Genomic DNA, 24727 nt, shown 5'->3' on the forward strand with positions numbered 1-24727 from the left:
TGCAAAAATCCCATCCCCTATTCCCAATTCCTCCGCCTCCGCCGCATCTGCTCCCACGATAAGACATTCCACTCCCGCACATCCCAGATGTCCAAGTTCTTCAAGGACCGCAACTTTCCCCCCACAGTGATCGAGAACGCCCTCGACCGTGTCTCCCGTATTTCCCGCAACACATCCCTCACACCCCGCCCCTGCCACAACCGCCCAAAGAGGATCCCCCTCATTCTCACACACCACCCTACCAACCTCCAGATACAACGTATCATCCTCCGACACTTCTGCCATTTACAATCCGATCCCACCACCCAAGACATTTTTCCATCCCCACCCCTGTCTGCTTTCCGGAGAGACCACTCTCTCCGTGACTCCCTTGTTCGCTCCACACTGCCCTCCAACCCCACCACACCCGGCACCTTCCCCTGCAACCGCAGGAAATGCTACACTTGCCTCCACACCACCTCCCTCACCCCTATCCCAGGCCCCAAGATGACATTCCATATTAAGCAGAGGTTCACCTGCACATCTACCAATGTGGTATACTGCATCCACTGTACCCGGTGTGGCTTCCTCTACATTGGGGAAACCAAGCGGAGGCTTGAAGACCGGTTTGCAGAACACCTCCACTCAGTTCGCAACAAACAACTGCACCTCCCAGTCGCAAACCATTTCCACTCCCCCTCCCATTCTTTAGATGACATGGGCCTCCTACAGTGCCACAATGATGCCACCCGAAGGTTGCAGGAACAGCAACTCATATTCCGCCTGGGAACCCTGCAGCCTAATGGTATCAATGTGGACTTCACCAGTTTCAAAATCTCCCCTTCCCCAACTGCATCCCTAAACCAGCCCAGTTCGTCCCCTTCCCCAACTGCATCCCTAAACCAGCCCAGTTCGTCCCCTCCCCGCACTGCACCACACAACCAGCCCAGCTCCCCCCCCCCCCCCCCCCCCCCCCCCCCCCCCGCCACCCACTGCATCCCAAAACCAGTCCAACCTGTCTCTGCCTCCCTAACCGGTTCTTCCTCTCACCCATCCCTTCCTCCCACCCCAAGCCGCACCCCCAGCTACCTACTAACCTCATCCCACCTCCTTGACCTGTCCGTCTTCCCTGGACTGACCTATCCCCTCCCTACCTCCCCACCTATACTCTCTCCACCTATCTTCTTTTCTCTCCATCTTCGGTCCGCCTCCCCCCCTCTCCCTATTTATTCCAGTTTCCTCTCCCCATCCCCCTCTCTGATGAAGGGTCTAGGCCCGAAACGTCAGCTTTTGTGCTCCTGAGATGCTGCTTGGCCTGCTGTGTTCATCCAGCCTCACATTTTATTATATTCGGCTGAATGATCTCCTCCTTTTCCTATGTGTTTTTTTTAGCTACATTATTGTCCAGTTCAGTTTCTGGTCACTGGTAACCCCATGATGTTAATTGATTGCTAGCACACAATAAGTTCACTCCATTGTAGTAATTGTATTTGTGTACACAACAGTTTGGAGAGATACCAATGTTTCAAATGATTTTTTGAAAAATATTCACCACCATCATTGGCAATTTTTGTGCAAGCAAGTTATTGTTATATGTTGTTCTTCGCCTGTATGTTGCTAACTAACTTCAGAATTTGTCCTGCATAATTGTTATTCTAAGATGTTCACTAATTCTTTGCAAACAGATCAGCCAGATTATTATACTAATATTTAAATGTATGAAAACTGATGTTAGTTACTTTAGATCCTGTTTGTTGAAGTCAGGATCTTTTGGGATGTAGTGGTTTATTTCTCTGAACAGGTGTTTGTAAATGCTTGTGAAGAGATGTGAACTGTTGGGATGTTGAAAAACGAAGAAACTAATGGTGAAAAGGTCCTCTATTTTATAACATATATTATACAATACTAACATTTCCCATTAACCACTATCCTCTTGGGAGAAGTACCCATATTTTGAACTTCTGATGAAACCTGATTAGTGATGAGCAAAGCTAGTACTAGAGTACTTGAGTTAGCCTGTGTTTGTTCTGCTATGAGAATAATTATTGTATTGACAAGTTATTGATTTGAATGTGCTTAAAAGTTCTTTCTGACATTTCTTTATTTATAACTTCCTTCCTTTTCCTAATTGCGCATTGCTATCATCTCCACCTTGTCAGTGACCTAGCACTGCGGAATTGTTTTCTCACAACAGACTTGACTGTAAAAATTGGCGACTATGGAATAGGATTCAGCCGGTACAGGGTAAGTAATTTTCCCCTTGAGTTTTTCAGTCTTGTTTTGTTTGGCAGTTACCCCAGTAGTCCTCTGCATGTGTCACTTGCCGGTAACTCAGTTTACTGTGATTTCAGACTAAAATCTACAATATTTATAGTATCAGTGTTTCTTGTATTTATGTAGAGCTGATGCAGTGAATCAAATTGCGTGTGGTTAAATGTGTAAAAATTATTAGCAAATGGTGTTGTTTTATACTACAGAACATTTGAATACAACACTGTGATTTGGTAAACATGCATTTAATAGTAATCACAAAGAAAAATCCACTTGCAAAAGCAGTAATATTGAACGCTACACCTCTTTTACTCTGCACTTCTGAACAAGGTATTTTAATTGAGTGGGAAATAGTCTAGTTCTCAATTATCTGTTATTGAACTTCTCGATACAGTGCTATTAAGGCGTTAGAATAATGTTGTGGTCAAAGATGCCTCAAGCAAACTAAGTTTAATAGCCAGCCAAGGCTGTGTAAAAGCAACGTATCATTTGACTAAAAGGCCTCCTGTGATGAGCAAATTTTGTATTATGCAGGTGGTAGTTTTACTGCAAACCTGTAGTATAATGGTGTTAAAAACTTGAACAAGAGACAAAAAGTGCATTTATTATTACATCATGAGACTTTTTAAGTACAAAAGGTACTATAGCATGTTTTACATAACACATCCAAAATTGGCCATTGATAGCTGCCTCATTTGCACAAAATGATTTGTAGGATGTGAATGTTTTTTTAAAAAATTGACCAACCTTGCTTTCTGGCCTCTCTTGTTTCATTCTTCCAGGTTGAATAGGATGCCTAGTAACAAACCATTTTTAAAGAGAAACACTTCCTGGTTTATTTTTTCAATGTCTAATAGTTCATTTGTTCACAAAATTCTATTTTATTTGTGTATGATTACTGTGCATTGTGCTGTTGGTTTTTTTAAGTGTATATAACACTTCACCTTGTGCAACAACTGTTGTACAAGGCAAAGTTACTTACTGTGAAATATTTATTACAGCGCTACCTCCAGATTCTAATGTTGTGACTAGCGTCCCTTCATGGCAGAATATGATTCTGTCGTTACGATTATGGCATAGCATCCCAGATGCAGATAGTTGTAACTCTTTGTATTTTGAATAAATCAGATCATTTGTAGCCATTAGCTTTTAAAAAAAATTAGTTCAAAATTTGCTGACTGATTCTCTAACCTACAACTGCCTACCTAGTGTGGCCCACAAAGGTCTTTAGTCCCAGATTTATGTGATTAGCAATCAGTGCGTTTTTGAAGCGGCTGCATCCATGTCAGGTATGCAAATTTTACATTGCAAATCAGGGCAGGACTTATACGCTTAATTGGGAGTGTTACTGAACAAGGGGATGGGATATTGCAATGCAGGTTCACAGTTCTTTGAAAATGGAGTCTTGGGTAGATAGGATAGTGAAGAAGGCATTTAACAGGCTTGCCTTTATTGGTCAGCGCATTGAGTGTAAGAATTGAGTATAAGAAACATTAGTTAAGTCAGTATTGAAATACTGCATGCAATTCTAGCCTCCCTCGTATAGGAAGGATGTTGTGAAACTTGAAAGGGTTCAGAAAAGATTTACAAGGATGTTGTTGGACGGTTCGGGTGGTAAGGAGAGGCCAAATAGACTGGGGCTATTTTCCTTTGAGTGTTGCAGCCTTCGCGGTGATCTTAGAGGTTTATAAAATAACAAGGGGCATGGATACACAAGGTCTTTTCCCCTGGGTGAGTGAGCCCAAAACTAGAGAGCATAGGTTTAAGACGAGAGGGGAAAGAATTAAAAGGGAGCAAAGGGTCGAATTTTTCATGTAGAGGGTGGTGTGTGTACGAAATGAGCAACCAGAAGAAGTAGTGGAGGCTGATAAAATTACAACATTTATAAGACATCTGGATGGGTATATGAATAGGAAGGGTTTAGAGGGATACGGACTAAATGCTAGCAAATGGGACTGCATTTATTTAAGATATCTGGTCAGTATGGACAAATTGGACCGAAGGGTCTGTTTCTGTGTTGTATATCTCTGTCTCTATATAATTGTCACAGCCACTTCCTTATGTTATTTAGACTGAACGTAAATGCAACTTTGCAACTGTCTTTCATTTCTGGTTACAAATAGCTGATATTTCCATACAATTTACATTTTGCATATGTTATCACAGTAAAAATAAATGTAAATTTTATAATTTAAGTAGAAGCATAGAAAATAGGAGCAACAAACAGTTTGGCTTCTTTCCTGCCTGCTGCACCTGCATGTTTACTTTCAGTGAATGGTGTACAAGGACACCCAAAGTCTCATTGAGCAGTACCCTCTCTTAATTTATAGCCATTCAAATAATAATCTGCCCTCCTATTTTCTATCCTTCAGCCTGCTCTGTCATGCCATTCAATATGATCGTGGCTGATCAATGAGTTTAATACCTTAACCCAACCTGCCCCCAATATTCCTTGATCCTTTTAGCCATGAGCTATATCTGTCTCCTCCTAGAAAACAAATGTTTTGGCCTGAGTCGGTTTCTGTAGTAGTGAGTTCATCAGGCTCGGCACTCTCTCTGGCGAAGTAATTTGTCCTTGTCTCAATGCTAGGAGGTTTTTCTCTTTTCCTTAAATTTATGACCACTTGTTCTGGATACCCCTCACCATTAGGAATATCCTTCCTGCATCTAACCTGTCAAGTCCTGTTGAGAATTCTGTAGATTTCTATGAAATCCCTCCGCATCTCTTCTAAACTCTATTAAATACAATCCTAACTGACTCGATCTCTCCTTGTGTGCCTTGCCATCCCAGGAATCAATTTGCTGCACACCATCCACAGTAAGAACTTCCTGCCTCAGATAAGGAGACCAGAACTGCGCACACCATTCCACACTAATGCTTGTATAACTGCAGCAAGACGTCATTCTTCCATACTCGAATCCTTTCACTGTGAAGGCCAACAAACAGTTTGGCTTCTTTAGTGCCTGCTCCACCTGCATGTTTACTTTGTGAATGGTGCACAAGGACACCCAAAGTCTCATTGAGCAGTCCCCTCTCTTAATTTATAGCCATTCAAATAACAATCTGCCCTCCTATTTTTGCTATCAAAGTGGATATTCTCACATTTAGACACGTTACACAACATCTTCCATAATAAGGCGTAGATCTGGATGAACACAGTAGGCCGAGCAGGAAAGCTGACATTTTGGGTCTAGACCCATTTTCTGAAGGAGGGTCTAGGCCTGGAACATCAGCTTTCCTGCTCCTCTGATGCTGCTTGGCCTTCTGTGTTCATCCAGCTCTACACCTTGTTATCTCAGATTCTCCAGCATCTGCAGTTCCTATTATCTCCGAAACAACATCTGCCACACTTTTTCCATTAACTTAGCTTGTCCAAATCTCATTGCTGCATCCCTGCTCGCAGCTTGCCCTTCTATCCAGTTTTGTTTCACATGCAAATTTTGAGTAATAATATTTAGCTCCCTCATCTAAATCATTAACATAAATTGAGAGTATCTGGGGTCCGAGTACCAATCCTTTGTAGTGCACCACTAGTCACTGCACGCCAGTCAGAAAAAGATCCGTATATTTCTACTCCTGTTTTCTGTCTGTTAACCAATTTTCTGTCCATCTCAATACGCTGCCCTCAGACCAATGCGCTTCTAGTCACTGGTAATTCTGCCATTGGAGACAGTTCCATCTAATTTACTCCATCAGTACTTTTCATGACTTTCAGAAATTCTTAAATCGACACTTAAACTTGTTTTTTGTTGTCTGAAACAGGAGGATTATATCATAAGTAATGATGGTCAATATATTCCTCTGCGTTGGATTTCACCTGAGCTTGTTGGTGATGTTTATGGGAGCATGGTAGTAGCAGAGCAGACAAGACACAGCAATATTTGGTAAGCCTACACTGTTGCTAGTTTTTAAGTAACGTTTGATTATTCCCCCTCCTCTGCATAGAAGGATCACATTATAGTACCCAAGTGGAAGATCATTCTATTGATTGCACTTTTGTTTACTTTTGATTCAAGCAATGAGAGTTTTGCCTCAAGGCTAACAAGTATTTTTCAACCCTAATTGCTCTGGGAAAGGTAATGAGCTACCATATTGAATCACTGCAGTATTTCAAGTGTAGGAAGAGAGTTGTAGAAACTTAAATGTGAAGGAACAGCGATATCGTTCCAGGCCAGAATGTTGTGTGACTTGAAGGGGAGCTTGCAGGATGTGCTGGCCATGCATCACTTACTTCTACATGTTACAGGTTATGGATTTAGAAGATGCTGTCAAAGGAGTCTTGGTAACTTCCTGCAGTGCATCTTCTAGATGGTGGTACATGCTGCTGCTGTGTGAGAGAGTTGGCTAGGATGCTAGTCAGGTGGGTTGTTTTGACTTGAATGATGTCCATCTTCTTGAGAGTTTTTGGAGCGACTGTCATTCAGGCAAGTGGGGAGCATTTTCTTGACTTCTAATAAGTACTTTGTGGATGGGAGTGTGTTTTCTCCTACAGAATTCATAGCCTCTAACGTTATCTTGTAGTGAGAATATTTATATAGTCTAGTTCTGATTTTGGTTAATATAGCCCACAAAATGTTGACAATGGGAGTGCAGCAATGGTAATGCCATTGCGTATCAGGCAAAAAGTTATTATCTCTTGTTGGAAATAGCAAGATTTTCAGATGCTGGAGCCGGAGTTACTACAATGTAGAGCTGGAGGAGCATAGCAGGTCAGGCAGCATCAACAGAGCAGGAAAGTTGACATTTCTGGTTTACACCCTTCAGGACTGGGGATAAGGGAAAGGAGCTGGGAACAAAATAGAGGGAGGAGAGTTGGAGCTGGCACAAGTTAGGTCGGACAGTGATAGGTCGATGCATGTAGGGAGTAGTGAGGATTGGTCAGTGGGAAGGGTGGGATAGATAGATAGGAAAGAAGGTGGACAGGTAGTGTCAAGTTAAGGAGGTGGCGATGAAAGGGAGGGTTGGACATGGAATGAAGTTGGGGGTAGGGAGATTTTGAAACTGTTGAATGATAAGTTCAGGCCATTGGGCTGTTGGCTCCCAAGGTGGAATATGAGGCGGTGTTCCTCCAGTTTGCATGTGGCATCATTGTGACACTGAGGTTCAGGATGGACATGTCACCAAAGCAGTGAGAGGGGAGTTAAAATGGTTGGCAGCGGGAGGTGCTGTTGATTATAGAGTACAGAGCACAGATGCTCTGTGAATTGGTCACTGAGTCAGCGCTTCGTCTCACTGATGTAGAGGAGGCCACATCAAGAGCAATGGACAGAGTAGACCAGGTTGGAGGATGTACAAGTGAATCCCTGTCAGATTTGGAAGGTTTGTCTGGGACGTTGAACGGGGGTTAGAGGGGAATTGTAGGGGCAGGTGTCGCATCTCCTGCAATTTCAGGGAGAGGTTGATGGGGATTGTGGAGCGAGGAGTGTGTATTGACTCTGTCTCTGATTGGAGATGGTCTTGCCTAGGCACTTGTGTAACAGAAATGTCACTAGCTATTTGTCAGTTCAACCCAAGATGTTGTCTAGGTCTTGCAGTCCACTTCTGTATGTAGCTTCAGTTTCTGAGGAGGTGCAAAGGATGCTGAACATTGTATAATCATTAGTGAACATCCCTATTTTTGACCTAATGGAGGAGTCAGGTCATTGATGAAGCATCTGAAGATTGGTTGGCCGAGGACACTATCCTGAAGATTTGTGCTTCTGTGGCTTTTAAAAAATTAAGTCCTAGAAGTGGACGTTGTTGGCAAAGCCAGCATTTGTTGCTTATCTCCAATTATCCAGAGGCCAGTCAAACATCCAGCATGTTATTTGGGTCACTAGATAAATAATCTAGTGATAATACCACTGTCTATTGCCCCTCAGTGCAGTGGGGAAGAAGTGTCCATTTCCCTAAGCAAGAAAGGTTGGATTAAATTCACATGTGCTTCAGCCATGTGCAGTGCCTCTAAACAGATTGACTGGAAAAATCTACCTGGAGGAGTTCCTAAAGACTGTCCTTGGATTAAGGTGATTAACTTACAGTAATCACAACCATCTTCCACAAAGGAATGCTTTTGTGTAGTGTTGTTGTATTTTTATTTATTTTTGTGCTCTCAGCACAAAACATAATTTGGGCAAAAAATTATTGTGCCTGCTAGAAATCTGTTGGGGGGTGGTGGGAAATTGAAAACACTGCAGGTCAGTGAGCTTGCAGGAAGAGATAGCATTACTGTTTCTATTCTGGTCAGCATTGATCTGAAACCTTAACTTTGTTTCAGTCTGCGCTGATGGCGCCTGACCTACTGAGAGACCCAGCATTATCTGTCCACATATTAGCAGCTTTAAACTTCTTCCTTGTAAACTGTTTTGAGTAAAACATTCTTTGGATTTCAATGAAAAAGGAAACAAAGTTAACCTGAATCAGGAAGAATCTCTACGGTGGTTTGTCTGTAGTTTTGAACTGGGTGTTATTTTGTGAGTGACAAAAAAGTGATGACTCTTGTGTGTCTCTTCTCTCTCGTGCTCGCTCTCTGGCTTGTGCTCACACACTCAGTGTGCCTCTCACTCTCTCTCGCTTTGTGTGTCTCTGTCTGTCTCTCGCTCTTGTACACTCTCCAGCTCTCTGTGTCTCTCTGACTCCCTTACTCGCTGTCTCTGTGTCTCGCTCGCTCTTCGCCCCACCCAACTCCCCCTGTCTCTCACCCTTTTCCTCTCTCACGCAATCTTTACTTTTTTTACAGGTCATTGGGTGTTGTGATATGGGAGTTATTTGAGAATGCCAAGCAGCCCTATATGCATCTTTCTGACAAAGAGGTGCTAATCTTTGTTATAAAAGAACAACAAATTAAACTCCTGAAGCCACAGCTGGAGTTGACTCACTCTGACAGATGGTAATTGCTTGTTTTTACAGCTTTATATGTTTTGCTGAAATGTAATTCCCATTGTTAGTCATAAGGCTTATATGGACAAGGCATTGTTGCTAGGAGACAAATATGCCTGATATCGTATCTTGACGTAAATGTCTGCATACATGTTTTTGATTTTTGCAAATTTTATAAATGTATCGAGGAAATCTGTGCTACAGAGTAAATCTGTGTCAAGGTGATAATATTTACACCATTGTTGCATATTTCTAACTGTGGTGGAATATTTGGTGAATGAACGTCTCTGTTTAAAATGTAACCAGGGAATGAGAGCAAGTTTATTAAAACTTGTGCCTGTCTAGATTAAAAGTTGTTGTGTAAGAGTGTTTCTAAAGCATGGATGATCTTTTGTTTCGAACTAAAGCAATACTAATCAATGTTGTGCTTTGCTTGCAAGAATTGGGCGAATGTGGCTATTTAAATGTGAATCTACGCAGAAAATATTACTTCAGTTTGTGAAGATAATACCTTTCAGACATCGTAAACAGTTTCAAATTGGGAGAGTGTAATGCATTTGCCAAGTGACAATTATTTAGTATAAATTGCAATGATTTATAGTGTAAATGGCGAAGGAATTGCACTTGAATTCTTGTAAGTTCGTATCTATTAGAGCAACATGGATTGTTACTGAAGTGCAAAAAGTCTTGGGAGTTCTAGCCCAGGATTCTGTCAAGGGACACTTGCAGGGTGAGTCAGTAGTCAAGATGGCAAATGCAATGTTGGCATTTATTTTGAGAGGACTTGAATATAAAAGCAGGGATGTACTACTGAGGCTTTATAAGGCCCTGGTCAGGCCACATTTGGAGTATTGTGTGCAGTTTTGGGCCCCATATCTCAGGAAGGATGTACTGGCCCTGAAGCAGGTTCAGAGGAGGTTCATAAGAATGGTCCCAGGAATGGAAAGCTTAATGTATAAGGAATGTTTGAGGACTCTGGGACTATACTCATTGGAGTATAGAAGGATGAGCTGGGGATCTAATTGAAACTTTCAGAATACTGAATGGCCTGAACAGAGTGGCTGTTGGGAAGATGCTTCCATTGATAGGAGAGACTGGGACCCGAGGGCACAGCCTTAGAGTAAAGGGAAGACCTTTTTTAGAATGGAGATGAGGAGAAACTTCTTCAGCCAGAGAGTGGTGAATCTATGGAATTCACTGCCACAGAAAGCTGTGGAGGCCAGGTCATTGAGTACATTTAAGACTCAGATAGATTGGTTCTTGATTATCCAGGGGATCAAGGGTTACAGGAGAAAGCAGGAGAGCGGGGTTGAGAAACGTATACGTCATGATTAAATAGCAGAGCAGACTTAATGGGCCAAATGGTCTAGTTTCTGCTCCTGTCTTCTTATTACCAAGTTGAGAAAGCACCTTCTGTTCAAACTCTGCCCATATTGTCATTTCATAAGGTCATAAGTGTACAGTAACATAAATAGAAAGTGCTAAGGAAATTTGACAGCATTTGTGGAGACAGAACAAAGTCGAAGTTTCAATTCTGATATGACTGTTCCTCAGCATTTTCTGTTTTTCTGGATCGCCAGCATCCATAGTCCATTGGTTTCATAAGAGCACTATGATCTCCATCCACTCACACATGACCAGAGGGCATAGGTGCTGAAATTAGGCCACTCAGCCCATCGAGTCTGCTCAGCCTTTCAATCATGGCTGTTATGTTTCTCAATCCCATTCTCCCACCTTCTACCCATAACCTTTGAACCCCTTATCAATCAAGAACCAATCAAATATCAATCTCTGTCTTAAATATACGCAATGATCTGGCCTCCACAGTCTCCTGTGGCAATGAATTCCATACTAGACCTCCCAAGTCCCTTTGCACTTAGGATTTCTGAATTTTCTCCCCAATTAGGAAATAATCTATGCCTTTTCTTCCTACCAAAGTGCATGACCTCACACCTTCCCACTTGTACTACCACCCTGGGCAAGTATCTGGAGAGCGGGAGTGTGGGGGGAAAGAAAATCTAACTCCTGGCTGCTAAAGGCAACCAGCAGTTCTTGGGGACCATGTTAACGAAGAGTCATATCACCTAAATAGTCACCAGCGGCAGTGATGTATGACAGTCCATAAATATGGTGTCAGCCTCTTTCAGGAACTCATCCCGTTCCCTTGTAAATATTTGCAGCCAATCTGTGTGCACAATATGAGTTGTCAACTTGTTTCATCAGCATTTTTCTGAAAAAAAGAGGGATCTCCTGAATCTGGTGGTGTTGCGTCTAAAAGCTGTGGGAAGGACTTGGGAATGTGAAGACACTTCTAAATCAAGTAACTCAACCACGTGAACTGATTCCTGTTTTGGAAAAATAAGTCTCATTTTCTTTGAATGCTGCATTTCCAGCTCCTTCATCCTAACACAATAATGAAAAATGTTTAAGTCCTCCTGGGTCTCTATTTCACCTACCGTATGAATTGCTGACAGTAATGAGTTGGCTATTATCTGCCAGATTGGTTTTTGAGATGTCATATTCAGCTTTAATGTCCAGTGACCTCTACTGGAATGTGTGCACGCGCCAAACTTGCCCTTTTCTCATCTTCTCCATCCTGTTGCACCTCACTGTCTAAGTTTATGAACAATGATGAAATGGCATCTGGGAGCCAATGGCATTTTAGGAAGCAAAACAAAAGAAATATTAACAATGATATTTCCTTAGGCATTCCCCTTATATTTCTATATTTCTGCAACAGATCAGAGACCCCTGCCAGAATAAACCAACTGAGACTAACATCCTAACTTTATACTAAAGGCATGCATATGAACATATACAGTTGTACCTTTTCTAATAACTAAGGTATGTCTTACAGGTATGAAGTTCTGCAATTTTGTTGGTTACCTCCAGAAAAGAGACCAACAGCTGAGGAGATTCACAGGCTACTGACTTATCTCCGCATGCAAAGTCAGAAGGAATGTGAAGATGACTTTGAAATCAGATGGAATGCACTCAAGTCCAGCAATAGCAACCGGCAAGCTATTGCAAATAATTCATCTTTTCCAATTCTGGAGCATTTTGTTGCTGAGCGACTGAACCAGGAAATGGATGATATCCTCACGGTTACAGAAACAAGCAAAGGACTGAACTTTGAATATGTGTGGGAAACTGCTAAACTAGACCATTTTGAAGATCATATGCAGGGAACTGATGGGCCGAAAGTAAATTACCAGAGCATCTTCTACCCCACGAGTGCTTTTGACAAAAGCAATTTCTCAATAGTTCGCACTCATTCAGACGATAAACTCACTAGACAAGAGGCTGATGGAAGTCTGCTTGCAGCATCAGGAATTGTTCCTGTCTTTAATGCCCATTATCCTTCTGTTGGAAGTGAATACTATATACGGTTAGAGGAACAAAGTGAAACTAACTTGGTTGCAGTTGAAAATTCAGAAAATGCTGGCGAAGGAGCCCCTCAAGTCAAGGGTTCTGAGTCTTTTGTTATTCGGAGTGCCTCGGGGGGCGAGTTGAGTACAGACGTCGATTTCTTCCCAGGCCACAATCAAAACTTGCAAAAGTCTGAAGTAATTGAGACTATGCTTGGTTCCTACACCTCCAGTTGTGCTGAAAGCCCTCACCACAACAATATCTTTTATGAACATACGTTAGATGAGATGCCATTTAATAAAGGATATTTGAACACTGAAGGGATCAAAATGCTTGATTTTCCCAAATTCAATGAGACTAAAAGAAAAAATGCATCTGGTTTAGTTTCAAGTAAAGAAACTCCTATGGAGTCCTTAATTCACCAAACTATACCACTTGTAAAGACTTCTAGTTCCATTTTGAATGCTAAAACAGGTACAGTTTGTACAGAAAACATCAATGACCATGACAGTTTGGGATTACTCCCATCTGACCAGCTGTTTTCAAATTATCATTTTCTTAAGGAAAATAAACTTCTACGTGATTCCTCACCCAAAAGCGATGCCAGTTATGTGGTGAAAGTTGGTACTTTATCAGACTCTGCATCACACAACACTGCTGACAGTGCACAGACTATAGAATTAACTAATCAACGCATGCAGTTATCTGACTCTCAACAATATGGAGCTGCAGGCAGTCTTACTAAGCAAGTTATTTCACAGAGTGTATGCTTGCAGCCTCTGTTAGAAAATAAACAGGACCTGTGCATGTTTTTAAATGAAGATAAAACCACTTGTGAGGAGCAGCAAGTTAACCAGGACTTAGATGAAGGATGTATACTACATGATAGCTCAGGCTTAGAATGTGACGCTACTGATGGCTGCATTTCTAACTGCAATATCACTTTGCCTCACAAACACTGCCAAGAGACTGCTCAGTGCAGTGAAAGTGCCGCTGCTAGCACGTGCAATAATGCCAAAAAACACCTTTTTGCAGAAGATGTAATCCGTGAAACGGCAGAAGAGGGTACAGCTGTAGTCACAGTGCCAGAGTTGATGAAGTACATGGAAGTTGTAGAAGTTGATCCCTTTAGTCCAACTCATGTCCTACATGAAGGTATCTTAAAACGACCACTGCAAGACATCAACAAAATGCCAGTTGTATGTTCTGTGTCTGAACCCATGTTGGAAAACACTCCCCTATCTGAACCTCTGGGTCTTTCTAAAAGTGTAGAATTATTAGCTTCAGTGCATTTTGTTCACTCTCCAACAGAGGTTCTAAAAACAATAGCTACTAGCCCTCAGACTGAAGCCTCCAGTGCATCCAACAATATTGAACTGTCAGCCTCAATTCCTTCGGGGCATTCTTCAGTAGGGGCTTCAAAAGTACTGGAGACTGGTGATGTACCCGAACCCTCATTCAGTAGTTTTGCAAATGCTGAATCTAAGATTTCTGTGCCTTCCTCAGATTTATCAAATCAAATTAGCCCCACAGAAGAAGATAGTGCATCCTTCTTGCATATAAATTCAGAACATTCTACAGAAACACCAGATTCTTTAGACTCAGTGGAGATGCACAGGGTGTTGGGATCTTTAGAAACACAAAATACAGTTTCTCAGAAATTAAAACCACCTCAAAAACAACCTGACAGTGGCTATGAAACTGAAAATCTGGAATCACCTGAATGGACGTCACAATGCCACAGTGCAAGCATATCTCCCACCTCAGCTGCCCTGGATGTTCCCACTGATGAGTTGGCTAGCTCTTTACCCTCAAACCCAGTTATTGTTGTATCCAAGGAGGAAGTCTTCCCCACAAGAGACATTATCAATAGGGACACACCCAAAGAAGCCTCCGATACATTGACTAATGGTCACCAAAATTCCCACAGAGATTCTGCTTATTTTTCAGATAATGATTCTGAACCAGATAAGAGAGTTGAGTGTGAGAATGCTGAGAGGACAAATGAAGAAACTCATCTTAAAAGTGCTACTAATTGTGAAGCTAATCAGGTTGTTGCTGACCATAGTGACAAAATGTCAACATCGTTTGACTTTCGTGATGCACTGTCAGTATCAGAAGAAAGCTTGAATAACAAGAATAAAGAGTCGCCAACTTTTTGCTCCGATCACGACGGAGAATTTCCAAATTGTTTTAAAACAGGAACCTATGACAGAATTAATAGAGTAATCAATGACGAAAATTCTGACAGGTGTTTGGATAACTTGGATGTAACAGTCTCTGAATCAGTGTCCATTCCAGAGGTTATGTTTAACATCCCAGACATCGGCACTGAGTTTTCCGAAAATATGAAGGAAGACTTTGGAATAATTGTCGAAAAGGATATTAAAAAACCATTGTCAAAAGGTAATGAAGGAACTAGACTGAAGGAACCCGATGTTGAAGGACGCTACCTTGGCAGGCTTGATGCATCTAAATTCTTTGATCTGTCAGAGGAACAAGACGGCATAGAGGCTGATGAAGAAGATGAAAACAGTGATGATTCAGATGATGACTACAGAGGCTATTCTATCAATAGCCCCAGTTCCGAGAGTGAAGATGATGCGGCACATCCTGTACCAATAGTTGTGACTGAGAATGATGATGGAAAATCCCTCAAAAGTTTATTGAAAGACTGTGGACCCAGACCTCCTGAACTTCTCAAAGCAGATGTGAAAAAGAAGCAAGTGAAGAAGATTGTGTCATTTTTTGATGATGTCACAGTCTTTCTGTTTGATCAGGTTAGCACTTTGGATGAACTTTTATTCCCTTCTTCCCCAGTTCTTGTTCTTTTTATTGCTGATGGAAATTATAATTCACAGCTGTCATCCCTTGTTAAAAAAACAAGAGTTACGAGCTACTGTGTCCAAAGGAGCACCTTTATTTGTAATTAAGGGAATGCTTTATTGAATGGATTATAGTCAAGTTGATCATTGTTGAGATGGTGCTTGTAAGTCTCAAACAATGTACTTTAAAATGTTGATCGATTAATTAATAACTGACAGCTCCCTCTCTGATTACGGACAAATTGAGTTTAACCTAAGTACATTCTAAATACTACTCCTCATCCTCCAGACAGCTAACGAATGACCTTCACAATAATGGTCCACAGCCTGAATTCCAGTAGTCTGAACCTGACAGCCTTGAAGAGGTCTTCATTTCTCCATTTTGATTACTTTGGTTTTCCCTCATTTTAATCAGTTGTGCCTTCTGCTAAATGAGCTCAGGAATTTTCTCTCCAAACCTTTACTTTCTTAACTCTCTCCCTTCCTTTTTCTTTTAGACTGTCCTTAAAACTTGCCTCTTTAACCAAACATTTGGTCACATGTCCTAATGCGTCCTTATGTGGCTTGACATTGAATTTTTTTCTTAATGCTACTGTGCAGCATTCTATGGACTTTTTACTGTAGTAAAGATGCTCTTTAATTGGAAGTATTACAGGGAACATAATTCCTAGTCAAGTGCCTATGTTCTGTTGTGCTATTGTGTACTGTGTCTCCATCCTGTGATGCAAACTGCAAAATTAGTCATATATACTTCTGTTTTGTGAAGAATTTTGTGGTTGAATGCCATCTAGAACTAGCAGTAAGGATCTAAAATATAGCTTTGTACTTAAGAATGCTGCCTACAGTAAAATAAGTGGATCTGACTTTTATAATGGCACTAAAATTATTTGTTTTAAGAACGTGCACATAGAGTATTTTACAGTATTCTTGGGGGAAAAACAGGCTGAAATACTACTTTCTGCTGTTGCAAAAGATAGTTCTGAATGTTACATTGTGATGATTGTGAACCATGATGTGCTGTATCATGGCATACTTGCCATAATTTGGATAATTAACTGACCGAAGTACTGATCATTGGCTAATACCAGGAGGAAGGTTAAAATATTATTAGTAATGAGTGACAGCTATGATTTCACAGCAGGCTGTCGTAATTTACACTATTATAGGCCAGAGTGGTGTTTCTGAGAGTGTCAAGATGGCATTGTTTAAAATTGTTCAACAAATTCCATTGAAGGCCTATCTGTTGACATTTTAGGAGACCCCTACCAAAGAACTGGGAGAGCATTCAGCAGCAGAAAGCAGTCAGGTTTCAGACGGTGGCAGCCCCATCATGTTATCTGGCTCCCACTTCGCAAGCAGGTTCTCAAATTCAGAGAGCTCCACTGATGAAGAAGGTATGAATATCTGTCTTGGTGTAGCTAAATTATGGAAACACGCTGAGAATGCACCTGTGTTATGATGTAATATTATCACAGAGGTATATATTAGTATCTCAAAACGGTTTAATTTTATGCATCTTTCCTCTGTTATTACATCTTCCAAATAAAATCATCAACTAAATTGTAGATGGGAGTATTTAATCATCAAATATAATTTTTGTGATTGCATGAGTCGATGCAAGTTTTTAAATTTACCTTTTCCTTTTTAAATATCCTATCTTGGTTTTCAGTTGATGTACACAGCTTAGCCTTCACTCCCCCATAATAGTAATCAGCAATACTTGCGCACACCTTTCCAAGTGAGTCTAATTTTACTTATGTAACTTCTCACTGGCCAACTGTTCTATCCTTTCATTTCAGTAAGCTGAACTTTGGATTGCTCAACCCAGCCATCAGAGCCATTGATTACTTTTATTACAGAGAGTAATCAGTGCTAAGCCTTGCATTTACACAGCACTGTAGCACGTCCTCAACGTGGACCAAAATGATTCACATTGTGTTTTGTGTTAACAATTAGGATGTAGTATAGACAAAAATGGTTGCCAATTACGTGCACAAAGCTACCAGACATGCAGATGTGGTGTCATTGCCAGTTATTTTGAATTGAGAGTTGTTATTCCAGATAGGAAATTATTCAAGACATGTAGAGAATTCACTGTACCTTTTGAAAAGAAAAGTGTCAGATTGTGTTTAATGTTCAGCAGCATGTGTAATCCTAGACTTTGGTTTAGTACTTTCTTCAAAAGATGGGTAATGATTTTTAACCTTTTTATATAGTGTTTCAACTCACATCACCTGTATTTTTCTGCTGACCGATGTCTGATGTGACATTTTTAGCAAGTCACTTCTACTACCACAATCTTAATCATGTATGCCAGATTTAAGTCATAAACATCTTTCTTTATTGCCCTCGCTACTTCTTGGTATTCTTTTCCAGCTGGCTTCCCTATCTATTGTCTTTGATCTACCATAACCAGGCTTCTCATTTGCTATCCCTGTGGAGACAACAAAATTAAATGAATATAAGCATGTTTTATTCTAGTATACAATAAGAATCAACAGTTTTCTGTTAAGTTATTGCATTCTTGCAAAGATTAGCATATCATACATCAGGACGTCGTAAACCTAGTTCCAAACTTATTTATTTCATGAATCTGTCAATTGTAATTTCTTGGATTATGCTGTAATTATATTATTCCTTTCAGTGCTAATATTCACTGCAATTTTGAAAATTACAGCCAGAACAAACATGGAAACCTTTGTAACTGGGTTGATTTGCAGATTGGATGATTTGTTTATACACAAAACGTTCTTAATGGTTGGATCTTGCTGACTAACAAGCAATCAAATTGATGAATGTTGTATTTATGATTAAGCTTTAAACACAGCATGATACAATTTGTATTCATTTTAACTTGCTTATCCTGCTCCTCTGGCTTCCACACTTCTTCACCATTTTACTGAATCCTCATGAATATTCATTCAGTTCCAGAAAACTGAAGTAGCATGGAATGGATTGACAGTAATATGGACATGTAAGTCTAAAATCACAGCAAGATAAGGCCAGAGTTATGACCAAACATCTGCCAACATTAGCCTGCACAATGCACTGCTTGGATGGCAGTATAATTTGTCACCCACTTTAGTAGATTTTTCTCCTGATTACAGTTCCTTTTGAATTGTTGGATTTCATTGGAATTGTGTTTTGTTTCATGATGTTGAATGTGTGATGATCTGCTCTGTGCAGGGTTCCTGAATTGGTTGAGGCATTGTCCGCCCGCAGTTGGACCAGTGAAAACTCAGTTGTACAACTGATAGATGAGAGAGACTTGCATTTATATTGCACCTTTCATAAATGCTTTTCAGACAAAAAAAATTATTAAAGTAGACTTACTATCGAAACAGAAACATAGTAACCAAAGTGTATACAGCAAGTTTCAATAAACGGAGATCTTTAATGTGAATGCTTAGATTAGATAACAACTCAAACCCAGAAGTTGAGGGGCCATCCACTCCTGCTAGAAGTGTATTAAATCTATATAATTGAAAACAGGCAGGCCGGTGATGGCTGGGATTCAGAGATGTTAAGTTTGTAATGCAGAACTTTATAAATAAATATAAACATGAATTGGGATTGGCTCTGGTTCTATCCTTCACCAACTAGCTTTCTGGATTAGAACATCTTCTACAGAGTTTCATTTACAAGGAAATGTACTTCAACTTCATGTTACCCTCTTTTTGTTTTAGAAACCTACTGAAGAAAATATTGACCTATTCTTAGTCACTGTTTCATATCAAAAATACACAAATTAAATGAAACATACTGTGCTTCCTTTTTCAGGTGGTGGTTTTGAATGGGAAGATGATTTTTCCATGTCGTCTTCGGAGTCGTCATTTATCGCTCAAACATCAAATCACCTTGCTTCCTTAAAACCGTCTCCTTCTCCCTCCTCAAGATACTTTTCCCCTCCACCATCCTCCCGGGCCTTAGAGCAAAAGTGGACAGATATGACCTCATCATATTCTCGTTTTTCTATCTCACCATCCAATATTGCCAGCTTCTCTCTCACTCATCTTACTGATTCAGATATCGAACAAGGAGGTGAGCCTTATTTTCAACATCGTATTGGCTATTCCTATACTTTTCATGAATCAAGCATAACCCTGCCTCTATTTCGACTAGTTTCAAAGGGATTTGAGCAAATGTGTCTGGTATTCTGGTCTTTCAACCTTATTTACAATCGGTGCTATTGTAATTTCCGCCCATTCAGAAGAGAGTTATGCAAATAAATAAATAGATGTAATTGGAATAGGTTTGCGGTTAAGTGGGAACATAGAATTGAAGAGGATCTGACTGGCACAGGATGGTTTCAATGTTGCTAATATCATGAAAAATCAATGAAGCTCAGTTGACCAGCTGTAAATAATGAGGTGAAAATATTTGTGGTGGAACGTTTTATCCAACTTTCAAGGAAGCCTGATATTCTTTCGAACACCAGTGATGTTCATGCTGGCTGAGGTGAGCAACCTGGATGTCAGGAAATGGAGAGGAATAGATGGAGGAAATCTGACTTAAATGCAACAATCTGCACTTCAACAGCCCTGACGCTAAGTGAACTTTGCTGTTCTGTCAGTCATAGTACAGCCCTGCAACTGGTTTGCCTAGCATATGTATTTACAGAATAGACAGATGTATGAAATCAGCCCACTTTAACTCTGATTCTCATTCTCTAGCTTTTCCTGTGGGAGATCTTTGTTCACTTTTCACTGTTTTAAGCTTTCATACTACCATAGGCGCATTGAAATTATTTTACAGATTCAATGTTTTCTTGTAAAAGCACAATTACTAATAGACCATAAGACATAGAAGCAGAAATTAGGCCATTTGACCCATCAAGTCTGCACTGCCATTCATTCCTGGCTGATAAATTTCTCAAACTCATTCTCCCACTTTCTCCCCGTAACCTTTGACTCCTCCCCTTGACGATCAAGAACCAGTCTATCTCTGCCTTAAATGTATTCAATGACCTGGCCTCCACAGCCTTCCGTGGCATTAATTCCACAGATTCACCACGCTGTGACTGAAGAAGTTTCTCGTCATCTCTGTTCTAAAGGGTCTTCCCTTCTGTAGCTGTGCCCTCAGGTCCCGGTCACTCCAGCTAATGGAAACATCTTCACAACTCTGTTCAGGCCATTCAGCATTATGCAAGTTTACCCCCCACCCCCGCCCCACCATCCTTCTAAATTCCACCGAGTATAGACCTAAAGTCCTCAAACTTTCCTCGTGTGTTAAGCCTTTCATTCCTGGGATCATTCTCATTAACCTCCTCTGGACTGCTCCAGGGCCAGTACATCCTTCCCAAGATATGGGGTGCAAAATTGCTCACAGTATTCTGAATGTGGTCTAACTAGAGTCTTATAAAACCTCAGAAGTACATCCCTACTTTTACATTCTAGTCCTTTCAAAATAAATGCTAATGTTATATTTGCCTTCTTAACTACCGACTGAACCTGCAGGTTTACCTTAAGAGAATCTAGGGCCAGGGCTCAAAGTCCCTTTGCACTTCAGATTTCTGAATTTTCACCCCATTTAGAAAATAGGCTATGCCTCTATTCTTCCTACCAAAGTGCATGACCTCACATTTTCCCACGTTGTGTTCCATATGCAATTTTTTTGCCACTCTCCTAATCTGTCTAAATCCTTCTGCAGCCTCCCTGCTGCCTCAATACTCCATTTCCCTCCATGTTTGTTTGTATCATCTGCAATGCATTGAAACCTTTGTCAGTCAAGGTCTGATCTGTTTTACTTCCAGAAATACCATTTAAGGTGAATGAGTCACTTTTACATGACATAAGCAATCAGCTATAATGCTTTGGGGAAGCATTATCCATTGCTGGACTGAGCATGACAGCAGGTTTTAACTATTCAAGATAATGCATCATTATGAACTTACAGTTGAAAGATTTAAATTGGTGTTGAAACAGCAAATATCTGAGTGCATTTGTTCTTCAGTAATTTGAAAGAAAGCAACAGGGTCACCAAATGTTACGATGAAGTAAAGGGGGGAGCTGATCCTCCTGTAACCATCTAAGGTTTTGTTGACCAGTTCAGAAGTAGATGATAACTTGAATTGAGTCGCTGTTAATTGTGTACAACACCTTGCTAAAGATGATTGTGATTCTAATTTACCTTTTATGGACATGGGTATTTCCCACCCTGCCACTCAATACATCAATAGACATTGCCTCCTGGCCAAGCATCCCCACGCTTAACTAACCCTCTATGCAGCGTCAGTTGGCTGGACAGACAAGGTTTCTTCCCATTTTTCCAGCAAAAATCCAGCCTCCAAGAATTGTAGCCCACTGCGATTGGCTGGCAGCTCTGTAGTCCCAGTAGCAATAGCAATGCCAGAACTGGAGCTAGAAGCAGCCTTCAGGTTCTAAATTCTGGAGTTGATGACCAGGTAAATGTAAAGGGTCATGTAGTGGAGAAGGTAGTTTGGTGTCTGGATGGAGAAGCTAAGCAAACGGTCTGTCCCCCTAACCGGCTTTGAAGTGGGGGTAAGCACAACATGGAAATCAAGCCCTTGCATCGCCATCTAGTCTGTCCCTGCCATCCTCAAAGTTAAGGCAAATAATTATCCACTTAAGGGTTTGATTTGGGAAGAGATCAGACATGGTGTCTTGAGCCTGGTTCAAACTTATAGGCATGTTCGAGTGGGCAGGAATTTTAGGTCTCTTAGTTGATTAAACTTTGTGCCCACTGAGCAATTAAGTTTTCAGGAATGCAGTATGAAAGTATAAAGAAAAATTCACAAGATATTTTCCAGGAATGGATTTTGTTGTGAGAATTTGGAATATAAAAATTACAAATGCTCTGTTTCCCCAGGAAAATGAGGAGTAGAAATGCACCAATGAGATAGTAGGAACTGCTGATGCTGGAGTCTGAGATAACGAGGTGTTGAGCTGGAGGAACACAGCAGGCCAGGCAGCATCAGAGGAGCGGGAAGGCTGATGTTTCGAATCTGGACCCTTTTCTGAAGAGGGATCCAGACCCAAAACGTCAGCTTTCCTGCTGTTCTGATGCTGCCTGGCCTGCTGTGTTCCTCCAGCTCCCCACACACAAATGCACGAATAGCGTTGAACTATAATGTTGAACTTTTAACTTAATCCTTTACGTTCTGTTTTGTTCCTAAGCTGGCACTTGGACTGGCGACTTTGTACGCTTTTCACTGTACTTCTGTAAATCTAAATCTAATTCTAATTTTACCTTGCAGTGAACATTTGTACTCTAATTGACATTATCTAGATTATGTGTTTTAAATGTAAAGGTGCTTTTCTTCAATATTTACTTCATTGTGTTGTAATTGTCTCTGTCTCAAACTCCTCTATAATATCTTTCTTTTTTAATTATAACTCTTAAGAAATTTAACCCCTTGTTATGGAATCCAAATTCAAAGAATCAAAAATATTGTTGAGTTGGAAAGCTGATGTTTCTTTTGGATAAACTGACATCCCTTACAGAGCAGAATTTTAGGAGCTCTTTAGCACCGAACCAGGATACTGAAGCCCCAGACTATTTGAGCAATACCACAAGATCAGCAAATATATAAATTTCATAATTTAAAAGTTAACATTGACGTGAATTAAAATTGCTGCTAAGTTTGTGGTACTGACAACCCAATCTGCTCATGCAGCATTAGTAAAAGCTGTTGTAACTGATGTAGCTAATTTCTGTCATCGATGGTTTGCTTTTGTCTCCTGTTTAATTTACAAAGTACTTACTGCACCAATTACTCTGAAGTTTCCACGTCTTTACAGTCCTCCTGCTTTAACTAGAGTCACCTGTAGGAAGTGGAACAGACGTAGAACCCAAGATAAATGCGCTTTCCTGACTTTTAATTCTAATCAATGTTTTCAATGGTAAATATGCAAATAAACAGGTTAAGTGTTCCAGCTGTAGCCACTGACATTTAGTGAGAGTTACATTTGTTGAAACTCAAGTTCTGTCTTTTTTTAAATATAAAAATGTCTCTTGCAGTGAATAATCTAACCAATTGCACAATGGCTGTTTCCAAGATTGATCATAGAATCATAGAATCCTCACAGCATGGAAACTGGCCCTTCGGTCCAACCCTCAGAGCATCCCACCCAGACCCAAGCCCTATAACCCACCTAATCTATGCCTCCCTGAACACTATGGGCAATTTAACATGGCCAATCCACCTAACATGCACATCTTTGGACTGTGGGAGGAAACCAGAGCACCTGGAGGAAACCCACACAGACACAGGGAGAATGTGCAAACTCCACATGGATAGTTGCCCGAGGGTGGAATCGAACCCGGATCCCTGGCGCGCTGAGTCAGCAGTGCTAACCACCATGCTGTGTGTGCTTTTCTAGCCAATGTCCTTTTTATCTGAGACCAGGGACTCTTCAGAAAGAATGGCAGTCTTAAGAATCCCATTGATGTGTATTTGAAAGGCCTCCTTCTGTGCTGTGATGTTCATTAAAGCAGTGTCTTTCAGACCCAGTTCATGACTCTCATCTATTGTGATTTTCAGGCAGTTGTGTTCATTGGACAGTCATTGGCCATTTTTTCAACTGGACAAATTATTACCAAAGCCTTTTATGTATCAAGGTTATGTGATGTTAATGCAACAGTGTGAAGTGAACACCTGGATGTGAGTGCACCAGCTGTGTAATATCTGCAGTAGCAAAACAGTGAGCAAACAATAATGACCCAGGCCTTCAGCACTTCCTAACTCTTGTTATTGAGGTTTTTAAATAAAAAGTAAGCCAGAATGTACCACTGACATATTGTAACTGGTAGTGGCACAAGCCCACTTGATGACATATCCTGAATGAGCCAAAATTTCTTCAGCCAGATATCAACAAGGCCAAAATCTCTTTTTTTGACTCTGGCAGCCAGTTCCTTAACGTTAAATGTAATTCTCGTTAACCTTCCCAGCTGCTGCTCGGGCTGAAACTGGTGATGTGCCGACTCTTAAGTTGATTCGACTTTAGACTGAGAATTTCTTCTTCACATATTTGGTGCACTCACCTGCATTCACTCTGTCACCAAGACCCCACTCAAGCATCCTGCATCATTGTCTGTACCCAAAACACATTTAGGTTCCATGAAAGATTCTAGATCAGTTTATCCCACTGGTGGATCATACACTTAGGGATTTTTTTCAACAAAAGAACCTTGAAGTGTCGAGACCTATAATGCACGATGTATGGAGATGGATAATAAAGGAGGTGAAATTATGTGAAACAGAAGCTTTCTGTGCCCAATCAATGGTTAAGTAACTAGCACAGTGTTATTTCTTTTGGGTGAAAGTTAATGAAAATGACCTTTTTTAAAAGAAGCATATAATTAGTTTACTTCCTCCTTCCTGACCCCACTCCTCGCTTTGTAAGTTGTATGCAATCAGAACGCTTCATGGATCTGTCCATGAAGTTTAATGCTTCTGCAAATT

General features: G+C 40.7%; 1 protein-coding gene across 2 annotated transcripts in view; it reads left to right on the top strand.

Moving 5' to 3' along the window:
- Window positions 1–24727, top strand: part of lmtk2 (lemur tyrosine kinase 2) — a 102478-nt gene that overhangs the window by 71450 nt on the left and 6301 nt on the right. For both annotated transcript variants that reach the window (XM_048551671.2, XM_059654065.1), the window contains 6 exons: window positions 2139–2223; window positions 6014–6135; window positions 8970–9119; window positions 11967–15258; window positions 16559–16697; window positions 19084–19344. In XM_048551671.2, coding sequence (XP_048407628.1) covers window positions 2139–2223; window positions 6014–6135; window positions 8970–9119; window positions 11967–15258; window positions 16559–16697; window positions 19084–19344 — 4049 coding nt within the window. The remainder of the gene's footprint in view (window positions 1–2138; window positions 2224–6013; window positions 6136–8969; window positions 9120–11966; window positions 15259–16558; window positions 16698–19083; window positions 19345–24727) is intronic.

This window comes from Stegostoma tigrinum, chromosome 23 (assembly GCF_030684315.1).
Source record: "Stegostoma tigrinum isolate sSteTig4 chromosome 23, sSteTig4.hap1, whole genome shotgun sequence".
NCBI lineage: Eukaryota > Metazoa > Chordata > Chondrichthyes > Orectolobiformes > Stegostomatidae > Stegostoma > Stegostoma tigrinum.